Source organism: Aulonocara sp. 'chitande type north' Nkhata Bay, linkage group LG16, assembly GCF_057382095.1.
Source record: "Aulonocara sp. 'chitande type north' Nkhata Bay isolate Kocher_YH1m ecotype deep benthic linkage group LG16, A_spYH_male_GT1.1, whole genome shotgun sequence".
NCBI lineage: Eukaryota > Metazoa > Chordata > Actinopteri > Cichliformes > Cichlidae > Aulonocara > Aulonocara sp. 'chitande type north' Nkhata Bay.
This window is the reverse complement of record NC_141359.1, coordinates 36,093,324-36,108,437: the sequence shown is the minus strand read 5'-3', so window position 1 is coordinate 36,108,437 and position 15,114 is coordinate 36,093,324. Positions and strand designations below refer to the sequence as shown.

Sequence of the window (15,114 nt, the reverse complement as noted above, 5' to 3'; positions counted from 1 at the left end):
CCCACTAGAAACACATACCAAAATTTATAATCAGTATTATATGTAATATATACATTATATATAGTACATAGACACATAATAAGGAAAAGGAATATTCAGTTGTGGTCAGAGGTTTACATATATTCATCCTGGGCATGAAGGTCAAGGTTATTTTGTGTTTTTCATGATTTTTTTTAAACTGTTTTTCATCCATTGTGGAATGATTGCACAGTATACAACTTTAATGACGTTTTAATTGAATGTAAGTTTGAAACAGGGTCAAAAATATTTACACTGGGTCAAATATATAACTACACCACTAACTAATATTTGGTTAAATATTAGTGGAAGTTGCACATCAGCTAGACACTTTTGGAAGCCATGAGCAAGTTTCTGACATAATGTTAAACTGAGGTAACGTTTACGGTGAAGGTAGTCCTCCTTTATTGTTTCATCCACTTTATGGAATGCACCACTACCAAAAGTAGAAAAACTGTCCCAGAGCATGATCCCATCATAGGTTTGAAAGCCTCACCTTTACTCCTCCAAACATAAAACTTTTCTCCAGATGGTATTTGACTTACCCATATGGGTTCAATTGAGCTTAAATGTGTTGGTTTTTGAGCAGGGGATTGTTGCTTGGTCAGCTTGGAACATCCTTGATCTTGGAATCTGTAGGTCTTTAAGGACTGGCTTTAAAAGACCTTCACCTGTCAATCAAATCATTTTTATTCTGGCAAAAAGAAACTATGAGTTGTAGGCAGCAACTCATTAACAAGTTAAAAGGCATTGTAGAACCACTTATTAAAAGATTTAAGTGAGTGTAGGTATAAATTAAAGCTTGTACATAAACTTTTGACCCTGTGTGATCGAAGGAAAATCGACAATAAATTCAAGCTTGTGCACGCAATACTTGTATTTTTAAAGTAATTAAAGATGTATGCGGTACAATCATTCCACTCCGGAAAAAAGAACACTTCAAAGAATTGATTAAAGCCCAAAGTGATTCATGCCCAAGATGAGTGTTTGTAAGTGACTGAAAGGCTTTTTGAAAGTGTTTGAAAGTGTACAAGCTGATTTGTTCTTTATTTGATTTTTTCCCCCTCTGATACTGAAGTCTGATTTTTCTTCTATGTTTTACCTTTCCAGGCCTACACAATTCAGGGACAGTACGCCATACCACACCCAGATGTAAGTTCTTAGTCTCTTTTTAAAAATTTAATTTTGAAACAAACCTGCGTTGTTTCGTATATAAAGAGCAGACATTTGATTAGATGCACACATCAGCTCTTATGAGATAAGCTATAAAGCCCTTCCACTTTCAGAACCACTGGCTGTCTATAGTTTAAGGTTTTATTGTGGCTGAACTACCAGAAAGATCTGGTCGATAACAAGCCAGTGGCTCCTGGTGTTAACGATCAAGGCAAAGACAGTAATGGCAGTTTTGATGTAGACAGCTCTTTAATTCCCTTGGACCATATAGTCTCCATTAATAATCTGCCTTCATCTGTCCTTGTCATAAGAGCATCTCAAGAGCTACCTTGTGTCAGATCCACTAATTCAAAGTTGGGCAATGATTGATGCCAGTGGAGGTGGTGGTTGACGGTACAATCACTCAAGTACGGGCCTGACACCCTCTTCCTCCCTCATTAAAACTCCTCTTAAAAGGAGAGGAAGCCTTTAAAGTATCGGCCTTCCCTTATTCCTGATGGAAATGATATACAGCAGCGGATGGACATCCTGTGACCATACTGGCTGGGAGAGCAGGTGCTCTTGCAGTCATATGGGTTCTCTGAGTGTGAGTCAAAACTGCCATTTAGAAAGACGTGGTAATTAAGAGGGCAATAAAAATTATTTCCTGCAGTTAATGTTAATGTGCTCACCAGTGGGTCCACATTTTCAAAATCACTATGCTAAAATGATAAAGAAACAGGCAGAACAGAAAGGAAAATATCAAATTATCTAATAGAGTCCATCTCCACGACAGACAATCATCCTCTCTCTGTATCTCTTTTTCTCTTACTTTTTATCCTCCACCACCCCGTGCCATGGCCTCCTTTTCCTCACCGTTTCTTCACTCTAGTTTTGGTTGGCTTCATTTCTTGGTGTGACCTGTGTAACAGTAACCTCTTAGTTCTACTTTCCCTCCTAACCCTTCAGCAGTTGACCAAGCTCCACCAGTTGGCTATGCAGCAAACCCCCTTTACCCCTCTCGGACAGACCACCCCTGCTTTCCCTGGTACGTACCCACGAGGCCCGATAGATACTTCCTTCTCTTTGCATCCAGAGAAACATTTTTCTCTTTCCCTACCTTGCACCCTATCTCTATTTTGGCACAGCATGTCTTGGCCCCTGTAGTTTCTATCTTTCTTTGATTTGTCCATATATGGGGTTTTTTTTCTTGGATATGTCTGATATTTTGCCACTGAAAGGTAAAAAAATGCCTTCGGGCTTCACTTTAAAATGATGTATTCCAAACTGCATTATCTCTTGGAAACAGGGCAAATTGTTTATGCTGTTGACTTTCCATTAAGGAGGGAGACTCTAATGCCACAGGCCCGATTCTACAATAATAATTGTGCCTCTAGCTCTTTTATAGCTCTTGGTGTTTATATTAGCCTATGTGCATCGCAACCTCTGCATCTGTGCAGTTGATCAAATGAAGGTCTCGTGAGTACGTTTTTATCCAAAAGCCTTAGCTATAATGAATGCAGAAATGCAAACTTAGCATTTTGAGATCAAAAAAGGTCACCTATGAGATTTATGTGGATTCAAGGCTTTCGGGAGTAGTCCGGGTGGATAAGAAACATCTGTAGTTCACCTCTGTGGAATGCATATTTCAGTCTAGCAAGGTTGTAGGTTATTGGTTTGGCTTTTCCTTTCTTCCATATTTTATTTTATTTTTTCAAATTCTAACTTGTTGGGAAAATAAATAAACAGGATGGCAAAACTCTTGAAATTGAGTGTAACTTGTGAGACAAGTATGCTGGGCTGAGATAAAACAGAATATCAGGATATTTTATGAGGCCTGGTGACCCAAAGCACAGGGAGAGCATGCAGGCGCCACGCAAAAAGGCCATGTGCTGGTTTGTTGCAGTTTCAACACCAAAACACTAGTTGGTGGTGGAGTTTCTCTCTTTGACCTAGCGGCGAAAGAAGACGTGGACAGTACCGTGAATCAACAGTACTGAATGGGCTAATCACATTCATTGTGTTGAGTCAACGTTGCATTTCTTGTGAGATGCATGTCAAGTTACGGTGAAGGGTTTCACAAAGGTTTGGAGTTATGATTAATCACATTTAAGCCACCATGCTACTTTTATTCCATTTATATCCACATATCAAGTTCTGGATTTTTTGACAACTCAAATAACGTTGTCTCCCCTCATCGTCTAACCTCAAAAAGTGAAATAAACCTAATGGGTGAAACAGAGAGCAAAGGAGTCAAGCTAGTCAGACTGTAAATAACAAAACAATGATGTAAGAAACCAATTACACGGCTGATATACCGGAATAGCATTAGTAAATAAGCAGCTATAACCTGATTTCCATTATATGCTGTTTGACTTATAGGTGCATTCGATTCACACTTCTACTGATTCCTCGTGTGTTTTACGTAGGGTCATCTATCCCATGGTGGTTGTTAGATTTCATTTCATGGCAGCTGTATATCTTTTAATTTTGTTACCTGAGCAGCCACACAGCGTTCTCTCTCTTTTTCTTTTTTTAACCCTTACTGTGCCTGTCTGCATAGCTGTACATGGAATGAGTAACTGATTAAACAAAGTTCATGATCCCCCTTCTGAATGTGTTTCCTTTTCTCTCCAAGCAGGAAATTTAATTTACAGTGGGGCAAAAAAGTATTTAGTCAGCCACCGATTGTGCAAGTTCCCCCACTTAAAATGATGACATAGGTCAGTAATTTGCACCAGAGGTACACTTCAACTGTGAGAGACAGAATGTGAAAAAAAAATCCATGAATTCACATGGTAGGATTTGTAAAGAATTTATTCGTAAATCAGGGTGGAAAATAAGTATTTGGTCACCTCAAACATGGAAAATCTCTGGCTCTCACAGACCTGTAACGTCTTCTGTAAGACGCTTTTCTGTCCCCCACTCGTTACCTGTATGAATGGCACCTGTTTGAACTCATCATCTGTATAAAAGACACCTGTCCACAGCCTCAAACAGTCAGACTCCAAACTCCGCCATGGCCAAGACCAAAGAGCTTTCGAAGGACACCAGGAAAAGTATTGTAGACCTGCACCAGACTGGGAAGAGTGAATCTACAATAGGCAAGCAGCTTGGTGTGGAAAAATCAACTGTGGGAGCAATCATCAGAAAATGGAAGACATACAAGACCACTGATAATCTCTCACGATCTGGGGCTCCACGCAAGATCTCATCCCGTGGGGTCAAAATGATCATGAGAACGGTGAGCAAAGATCCCAGAACCACACGGGGGGACCTGGTGAATGACCTGCAGAGAGCTGGGACCAAAGTAACAAAGGTCACCATCAGTAACACACTACAACGGCAGGGAATCAAATCCCGCAGTGCCAGACGTGTTCCGCTGCTGAAGCCAGTGCATGTCCAGGCCCGTCTGAAGTTTGCCAGAGAGCACATGGATGATACAGCAGAGGATTGGGAGAATGTCATGTGGTCAGATGAAACCAAAGTAGAACTTTTTGGTATAAACTCAACTCGTCGTGTTTGGAGGAAGAAGAATACTGAGTTGCATCCCAAGAACACCATACCTACTGTGAAGCATGGGGGTGGAAACATCATGCTATGGGGCTGTTTTTCTGCCAAGGGGACAGGACGACTGATCCGTGTTAAGGACAGAATGAATGGGGCCATGTATCGTGAGATTTTGAGCCAAAACCTCCTTCCATCAGTGAGAACTTTGAAGATGAAACGAGGCTGGGTCTTCCAACATGACAATGATCCAAAACACACCGCCCGGGCAACAAAGGAGTGGCTCCGTAAGAAGCATTTGAAAGTCCTGGAGTGGCCTAGCCAGTCTCCAGACCTCAACCCCATAGGAAATCTGTGGCGGGAGTTGAAAGTCCGTGTTGCTCGGCGACAGCCCCAAAGCATCACTGCTCTGGAGAAGATCTGCATGGAGGAATGGGCCAAAATACCAGCTACTGTGTGTGCAAACCTGGTAAAGACCTATAGTAAACGTTTGACCTCTGTTATTGCCAACAAAGGTTATGTTACAAAGTATTGAGTTGTATTTTTGTTATTGACCAAATACTTATTTTCCACCCTGATTTACGAATAAATTCTTTACAAATCCTACCATGTGGATTCATGGATTTTTCTTTTTCACATTCTGTCTCTCACAGTTGAAGTGTACCTCTGGTGCAAATTACTGACCTCTGTCATCATTTTAAGTGGGGGAACTTGCACAATCGGTGGCTGACTAAATACTTTTTTGCCCCACTGTAAGATTTTGCTGTGTAATTTGGGAAATGTGTTTTTAATTTCTTTCACTTAATAAATATAAATTAAATAATCAACTGCAGCTAAAAAAAAATTCTAGTGGCTGCACTTTACTAGGCATTACTCGTAGTGCCTTGATTAATATAAAGCCAGAAAAAACAGGGTAGTTTATTTTAACTCAGCTGACCTGCTGCTAGGTGGATGTGCTACCTTTGATAAAAAAAAAAGAAAAAGTTCCTTTTAGAGATGAACTCTGCTAAAGTATTGAAATTGCAATGTCTTTTCTTATAATGTCCGCGGTGCAGGTTTGGATGCCAGTCCACCAGCCAGCACCCATGAACTCACCATTCCTAATGATGTAAGTAATGCTGGAAAGGTTTCACGAGACATCAATTTCAAGAATACAGTCATGTATTGCTGTTTCCGCCAGATGAAATTTCAAAAATCTCCAATTTGGTCTCATCTGTTCTAATGAAACTGTTCCAAAAGTCTTGTGGTTTGTTCAGATGTAACTTTTCAAACCTATGGAAACTTTTTTTAAATAATAATATATATGTTTAAATATATTATGTAGGGGATTTTTTATAAGCCGGAGAGATAAATTGATCTAACTATTTTATGTAAATTTAATAGAAAGGATTACTGTCTATTTGTAAATATATAGAAATAATGATTGCACTGAGATGCCATCTTTTTAAAAATGTAAGTGTTATAAAGAAGAAATGATTGTCATTACCAGACGTGAAGCCTTGTTCAGATTCAAAGACTTTTGCTTTTTCCCCACAGTTAATAGGGTGCATTATTGGACGCCAGGGCACCAAAATAAATGAGATTCGACAGATGTCTGGGGCGCAGATCAAAATTGCAAATGCCATGGAGGGCTCATCAGAGCGTCAGATTACCATCACAGGGACCCCCGCTAACATCAGCCTGGCCCAGTATCTCATCAATGCCAGGTAACCGTTCAACTCTGCTGGGCTCAAGCACAACATTAAAGATAAAAGTAACATCTGAATGAGCATGCTCATAGTGAAGATCCAAGAAAGCTTCTCTCTCTGATTGGGCTTTTTGGAATAAAAGGAGGTCGCTGACAAGTTTACTTTTGACACTGAGACTTTGATGAGACTCTAGAAAATGCAGAGAAAAAAATCTGTCAGATTTACACAAGCAACAGATAAGCCCATGAATAATGTGAGCCATGCTGGGTCCCCCCCCCCTATTTCCCTTTGTTTGTTCCTTTTGACTTTTGTTCTTTACATCCAACCAAGTGTAGACATTAAAATGCAGTAAGTTTCTGGGAGAACACTCTTTGCAAGTAAGTGTCTCATGGGAGCAAGGCCAACTACTGGAACGAGTAAGCTGTGCCTTTGAACAGAATCTGCAGATTAGTAAATTGGATGATCAATAAATGAATCATCAAATGTTCAATGCTTACTTCAGTTCACAAAGTTGGCCGACACAAGAAGGTATACAATCTCTGCGAGCTTAATTTAGAGATATAACTGCTGTAAGACTGTGTTTTTGCACATAAGCTGTCAGTGTAATTAAATAAAAAGAAAATGACTCCAAGACAGTTACATCTAAATCCCATGCAGGACTAAAGAGCAGTGGCTGTGTAGTAAGATAGTATACATACCAGTAGATAGTGTGAAACAGTTTTTAAGTTTTCTTGGCATGCTCCACTACCCCTGTTTCTCCTCTATCCAGCGAAACCTAATTCATTATCACCAGTGAAAATAAATGTAAAATCCGCAGCTCTGAGAAAACAGAACAGCACTGATGTCCACAGGCTACCTGCACCTCAAAGTCATATGTTATCAGCATTAGTGCAGGGGAACCCACATGCTCAACACAAAGCGATTTTTTGTTTCTGACTTCTAAAGGGGATTTTAGAGAACAGCCCACAAAGAAACTAATGGCTACTGCTTTCCCGCAATTCCAATGGCAGGTTCAGGGACGTGGCCGCCATGTGGAATGACCCTTCATCCATGACAACATCCTGAAGTCGCCACAAATCTGGTTCTGTTTTCAGAAGCTAACATCAAAACCACAACTTCACGATAAACCTCTATGTGTTATCCTGTGGGACTTTTGCTTTGCTAGTTGTGCATATAACTTCAGCTCTAGCCTGTAAGAGGCCTGTATTGACACCGGGGTCTGTTTAACAATCGATGTAGCCAGTGTATAGATTAAAAAAATAGTTTTTACTTTGGAAAATATGCTTATTCACTGTTTTTTGCAGAAATGTTGACAAGAAAATTAATTACAATTTCTGTGTCTTAAATGGGAAGCAGCTGTTACGTAAAGGAAACAAATCCACCCAGAAACACATCTAAAAGCGAGTGACTCATTAGCTAATCAAGGCTATTAATGGCAAGCTGTTGTCGTGGATTTTTCCCTAGACTTTACAGGTAAAACCCAGAAACACAGATACTAGTGATAATTAGTGCTAAGCAACAAACAAAGATTTCTTTTGTTGAATTTCAAAAACTAATATTTGGAGTCAACTTTTTTCGATGGTCTATTAGTACAATCAAACATGTCTAAACACACATGAGGTATCTGCATTAAAAATCCTTCAAAAGGAACCAAAAACCAACATGGATGAGAAGTCCATTTCGGCGACTTGAACCACCACTTGTACCACCTCCATCCATCTTATCAGATCAGTCAGTTCCATCGGCATTTGGACCTCGCCTTGCTTATATATTGTCACAGTTTTTTATCCTAAATTACACTGACAATGTTGTGAAATAAATATATATTAATGAGAGAATACTTTTACTTTCTCTCTCTTCTCTTTTTTAATTTCTTTAACCTTTTCACGCATGAATTATGACAACCTTAATCAGGATTTTTTTCTCAAGTATTTTTATTCATCTTTAGGCATGAAAAAAGATTTTTAAATTTCTTTTTTTTGAGATTAGATGAGATGAGATGAAACTTTATTAATCCCTCGGGTGGGTTCTTCTGGGAAATTCAGTTTCCAGTAGCACAGCACCGACAGAAGTTGCATGTTACAGATACAATAAAGGGGAATGAGAGTAAGGATAAAAGCATAAATATACCATATATACATATATACACATATATAAATACAGAATATATAATATGGAATACCAGTGGTAACAATAACATGTACTTTTAAAAGATTTTTCTTACATGTCCACTTAGGTGGACAACATCACCTTTGGTGTGGGTGGCAGGGTATGGAGTCACACATCAGTGTCCAATGTAGTGGTTTATGTGCAAGTATACCATCAACACTGACACAAATACAAGAAAACAGCCCTTTCACGCATAGTGGTCACTACAGTGGACAGTTATTTAAAGGCTGAGACTGGATACTTTATTCTTTAAAAATTTGGAGTTGAGCACTGTTACTTTGTACCTTGGTCAGAACAGTCGTGCCACTACACTGCATGAATTATGGCCAAATGCAGTTTAAATTGAGTATATAACCCTCCTATACAGGGGTTCAGGAGGGAGAAAATTGTTTTGTGTCAAGCTGTAAACATGTTTACATGCTCTAGATTTGAGCATTTCAACATCTGAGTCTATGGAAACTGAGTTTTGGAGTTAGAAATCCAGCTTTTAGAGCGAGCCTGAGGTTGTTTTTTTCATCATTTTTTGTCACTTCAAAGTAGACTTCATATTGAAACTCTGGAGGTCGACGCTTGGTATCAAGCTTAAAGCAACATTTGATTCAGATGGATACTTTGGTCTCTGGTGATTGGTTACAGGGAAATCAAATCCCCACTTCTCTTCAGACCAAAGATGAAAAAAAGAGTAATGCACAGTTTGATAATTACAAAGAAGGCAAGGCAAGGCAAGGCAAGTTTATTTGTATAGCACAATTCAACAACAAGGTGATTCAAAGTGCTTTACAGAGACATTAGAAACAAGAACAAATAAAAAGCATGATTTAAAATTGATTAAAACAAGCAAATAAACTAACTAACTAATTAACAAACAAACAAACAAACAAAACAGTATATAAAATCAAAACAGATAAAATCAGAACAGTAGATAAAATCAGTAGTTAAATGTAAGTTTTGAAATTTAAGCTTAAAGTGTGGATTTGGTGCTTTATTCAAATGCAGCTGAGAACAGGTGAGTCTTCAACCTGGATTTAAATAAACTGAGTGTTTCAGCTGATCTGAGGCTTTCTGGGAGTTTGTTCCAGATATAAGGAGCATAAAAGCTGAATGCAGCTTCTCCGTGTCTGGTTCTGACTCTGGGAACTGATAAAAGACCGGATCCAGATGACCTGAGGGAAGCTTTACTTTACATGTCTAAATAGGTAGATTATGTTAGCTTCCAGCAGAGCCAGGTAACTTGTGTTCACCTGTCCTCCCTTCCTCCAGCTTCACATTTAAAGAACCCACATCAGAATACCATTGATCTTCTCCTTTTACTTCCTGCAATGCAGCGAATAAGCATATTGTCCCCAAAAAACAAGCAAACAGCTTCTTCAACTATTTATTTAGCATGCCTCATTTCAAGAATATCGTGTTTCTTTTTGGTATCGTTATATAAATTTGCCTATAAAGTCCTCTTGTGTCATTGTCTACAAGGAGTAAAAATAATATTTAAAAAAAAAAGGGAAAATAAAAAAATAAAGTAAAAAAAAGGCAGGAAACGTGAGTGCTACTGAGCAATGCTGTTAGTAAGAAGAGTGATGTGATGCCTCTGTAATGCAACTCACTATTTCATAACACCGTTTTTCTTTTAATGTTTTTATGTTTTTTTGTGTGTTTTTGTTTTTTTTAGTCCACTGCATGGCTTCATGAGAGGCTTTAGTACTGCATGGTTATGTATCCACATCTGTTTTATGTGAATGGGTGCAATGAGAATATGGTGTCAAGTCTCTGTGAAGAAAATGCACCAAGCAAGAAAATTCAAGCACAAAGGCAACCATTGCAGCATAACTTTCACTGCCAAGCGAAAGTTCTTCTTTCACAGTTGTTTTATTTTCTGTCTACCCCCGCCCCCCCTCCCCCCTCCTCCCCCTTCTTCCCTGTACTGTTTTAGGCTGACGTCTGAAGTCACTGGAATGGGCACACTCTAGTTTCAACCCATCTTTCCTCAGTGCATCACATGACCCTTGAGCGAATGAATGGCATTGTACCTAATTTATTGGTTTCTCTGTGTTTGGTATTTTTTAAGTGACTTTAACTTTGATTATTTATAGTATATAGTGTAAACATGTGTATCTGCACTGTTGCTAGGACTCCTCACACCTCGTTTTACGTTTTTGAAAGGTTTTACTCCACTCTAGCATCTTCCATGCCATCTCATGCACTACATCACTGTGTTGTATTTCGCGTTTTATAAGACATCACCATACTCGTTCTTTTGTAATGCAGGCACCTGAAAGTAAACACAAAGTAAACCTAAGTATTGGTTTAACAATTTACAATGAGGTTGTCCCTCCTCCAGCCCCACATCCTTTTACACTGACCCATTTTTTAGACTGCTAGCTGGGACAATACATTAATCAACATAAAAGTTCAGCAGCTATATCATTTACTTTATTCCAAATCATTTCACACTGATTTCATGATTGATGAAATTAGTGCTCTACTTTGTGCCTGTAGACATTTGCCTGTTCGTCCTAGCATTGTATGTACACTATAGAATGATCTGCATGACGCACAAACCAGACTACATTTCACATTCATTTTCAAATCAAACAGGTGGAACCAAACGGAAATGGAAGAGTGAAAGGGATGGGTGTATCACTCTGACTCCAGTCTGAAATGACCGAGGGTGTGAGCCAGAACAAAAAAAAAAAAAAAAAAAAAAAGGAAACCGTGCTAATGCATAAATATTAGCCTTTCTGAGTTTCTCGTGAGACCTGACAGAAAGCTGGGATAGAAAAATGAAAATATATCAAGAAAATGACTGGAGCAACAAGTGAAATTCAAATGCATGCGATGAATAAAGCCCGTTTTATTCACCTATACTCCACCACCATATTTACATTATTCATGTCGTCATGTCATAGCTACTGTGTACAAGCAGCATGGGCCATATGGAGCGATTTCAGAATTCTCTAGTGTATATTTGCGCTCACATGTAGCTCATGTAAAGATTTCATTGTAAATCACAAGAGCTGAAAAGCTCATGGGTAGTGTCCTTGAAGACACTTGTTACAAAGTGGTAGGAAGCAAGCCATTTTAGAAACAGAAAGTGTAGAGTATTACTGGTAAGCATGCATGAAACGTTGGGATATTGAAAACACTGAAAGCATATTTTTCAATTTAAGTATTTACACATGATTCAGTTGATAGCCGTGCTTACATACACGTATGTATAACTCTCTGCAGCTGCCATCTAATACAGAGAGTACTGTGGGTGACTGTACTGATTTTATGGTATGTGTTCACAGGGGCGTTTCTGGAAGTAAGCAGCTGCACTCAGAACTTGCCACTAGGTAGTGTCAGTGTCCATATGAACATCTGACAATCTCCTACTGGATTTTAATTATGACCCATATGCCAGCTTGCTTAATTTGACCAACATTATAGAAACAGTGGGACCCAAGAAATAAGCCAAGTATATCATATATTTAGTTTCGCACCAGTTCTTTCTGTTGAAAGGTAAACACAGGATAGTAGAAAATAGCCACAACAATCTGAAAAATTGCTATAAGCAAGCACTTAGCGCTGGTGGGGAGGAAAAACTCCCTTTTTGAAAGGAGGAAACCTCAGATCCAAACTTATGGAGGGGCAGTCATCAGCAATTATTATTTGACAATGATTATGAATTCTGGCATGAGTTTCCAGGGCTGATGAGTCATGCCACTGTGGCGTTATATGTATAAGTGCATCCCTACACATTGGGTCCAAATTACTCCAACAAAATGTCTACAGTGTTTCCATTACTCCCACCTACAATATCTTTTGACTGGTATGACACATCACAGCACATCAGGCTAAAATATTTTTCAGAATAGAAATACTTTCAGCTGCATACATGATCCCTGGTGGTAATAAAGATATGCTTAATTGTTGTTAGGATGATGAAGAGGACCTGGCCCAAAAGGTTTGAGAATCCAAGGTCTGGTAGCATCAACGGGAATATTGATGCTACCAGAAATGAAAGATCCTGTGAACATGTACCATTATCTCTAAATGGACACACAACTTTTGGCCCTGTTGCTCAATCTGAAGCTGAATGTACTTCAAATATGTGTTTTTAACTAATATTTACATGTCACACTGGGCTATAGTAATTACACGGGTATATTTTCAATCAGGTGCATCAAAGCTAAATGATGTAAACAATTATTTAGCAAACGTTTTTGAACGTTACAAGGTTAAGAAGGTCACCCTCAAATGAAGTCGGTTTCAAATGATGTATTAAATAATTACCATATTATTACACTAGATACATACAATATTACATGCTGAAATTATTTTTCATTATGGTAAATAAAAAATGTAAGCCTAAATGTTCCTGTATTTTCTGCAAGAAAAAAATTTATTTAGCAAGTGCAGCGCTTGTTTCAGCTTGTGTAGGCTATAAGATCAAAACTAGGGGATACCTTCATGTGTCATGTGACTGAAGATTGTTTTGGGGGGATATTTTTACCTTTTTTGATAGCTGAGGTAGATATAGGCAAGAAATGCTGAAAAAGATAGGACGTGCAACTATTACATTTTTTTCTCAATCCCACTCTTTCAAAAATTCTGACTATATTACAATAATTACACAATTTACTTACAAAGTGTTCATACATGTATGCATAAATCTTATATGAACTATTGGTCGGGCCATTACAAATTTGGCCCAGGTCCTGAGTATTTGGATAGAATGGATTATATATGGGTTATTACTTTTGAGTATAGAGTCAGTGATATTGTTTTGTTACATTTCACATCTTTACACACTTACATTGTGAATGTATCTCTCTACATTGTACATTATCACTCATCTGGCTGCATTCAGATGAACAAATGGAGCACTCACTGATTGAAGGCTGATGCGTTTTAAACATTGTGTTCATGTAAAACTGTTCTAACTGTAATTACTTGAGCAGAGTGGGTAAAAATTGTTCACATTACTATGAGATTTTGATATCAGGTATATAGCTGCCTGTTGTCAAAAAAGACTTGCAGAAATATTTTGCACTAGCACTAAAAAGACCAATGCAGCAGATGTTACAGACCACACAATGTCTAAAATATTACATGGCAACCATCTGCCTCAAATGTTCAACAAAACAAAAGAAGCTAATGTGAACAGTTTATGTGGCACACGGAGGCTAACCACCTATTCCACTTCTCTATAATCTAGCCATTAATGTGTTTATTTTTTCATGTTGCACAATAATGGTTGTGCTTGTAGGTTCAGGGTATCTGCTGGTTGTGTGCACAGAGGTCAACCAAGATGCAGCCCCTTACAACTTTGCAAACAACTCAGTTGCCTTTTTGATTGCCATACTTTTCTCATTTATGCTCATGGCATCATTCATGTTCTCTTCACCCTAAAATGCTCTGTATGTCGTCCACCTATTGTTTTGTTGCTTTTGTTGATAAACCGAGTCAACACCTTTTTTTCTGTGCTAGAGCAGCAAAAAGTTAAAGGTTAGCACTGAGGTAATATATGATGTACGTAGTTTGGTGCTGTTTGAGGAAATGTGTCAGATCATGTTTAAAGTTGATCATTTGCACCATGAAGGTCAGTATTGGATCTATTATTTGTTGGGGTTGATTCTGAAATGTTTTGTAAAAAGATGATAATAAAGTTTGTGTTTTTTTCCCTTGACGTCCGTCTAATTTGTATTTCAGAAAGTCCATTTCAGTCAAACATCCATCACTCACATAGATATGGATACACACAGGCAGAGCTCCATTGCAGTTAAATGTTTTCACACATCAGTAATAACATGAGTGATCATTAACCCGGCCAGTAAAATTAGTCAGAAAAAAACAGACTGATCTCATACAGTTCAATGGTTGGCCCTCTGAACTCAAAGCTCTTAAAATAACTTGAGCGATTTCAGAACGATTAAATAAGCAGCCTCGAGAGACTGAGGTGAAGGTTGTTAAATGAAGTCATGTGTATGGAGGCAAAGCATCTAAGACAGGAAGATGACTGTGTATGGGAAGCTAATGCAAAAGTATCAGTGCAAGTAAAATATGATGCAACCTTTTTCCTGCCCTGAAAAAAAAATATTGGCATCGGTAGTAAGTATAATACCACAGGGCATGGATATCTAACATACCCAGCAAACAAAGCCCACTGGGTGGTTTTGCAAAATGAAAATCTGCATACAAGGAGGGCATAGATTTTGCACTGGACAATGAAAGAATGGATCACATCCCAACTGTTAATTATACCTGAGCCAAAGGTCGAGATAAATGTCAGTTTGACAGCTTTTTCACTGACAAACATGTTAGCTATGGACTTTCATACTACACCAAAGAAACCATTAAACCATTTTGAAACAGAAATTTTGCCTTGAGCTGATGATTTTGTTGTAAATGGCACTACATGAATAGAACTGAAATAAACAGGAGATCAACACGGGCGTGGATGAAAAGGGCATTTTGGTTATCATTAAAGTTTTTCCATTCAAGCTACACTTATGTAATACAGTGATTTGAGATCCATTCAGAATCCAGCCTCCTCTCTTTTTAGGACATAACATGGGCAGAATACCTGTAATTATCCCAA

General features: G+C 38.4%; 1 protein-coding gene across 10 annotated transcripts in view; it reads left to right on the top strand.

Moving 5' to 3' along the window:
• pcbp3 (poly(rC) binding protein 3) overlaps positions 1–14,202 on the top strand; it is an 83,046-nt gene extending 68,844 nt beyond the window's left edge. For 4 of the 10 annotated variants that reach the window (XM_086267898.1, XM_086267899.1, XM_086267902.1 and 1 more), the window contains 5 exons: positions 1,129–1,170; positions 2,140–2,218; positions 5,733–5,785; positions 6,214–6,383; positions 7,376–10,425. In XM_086267898.1, the coding sequence (XP_086124024.1) occupies positions 1,129–1,170; positions 2,140–2,218; positions 5,733–5,785; positions 6,214–6,383; positions 7,376–7,430 (399 nt within the window). In that variant the 3' untranslated portion in view covers positions 7,431–10,425. Of the gene's footprint in view, positions 1–1,128; positions 1,171–2,139; positions 2,219–5,732; positions 5,786–6,213; positions 6,384–7,375; positions 10,426–10,461 lie in introns of those variants that run through there. The other 6 variants (XM_086267904.1, XM_086267905.1, XM_086267901.1 and 3 more) reach the window with 4 other exon arrangements.
• The last annotated feature ends 912 nt before the right edge of the window (positions 14,203–15,114 follow it).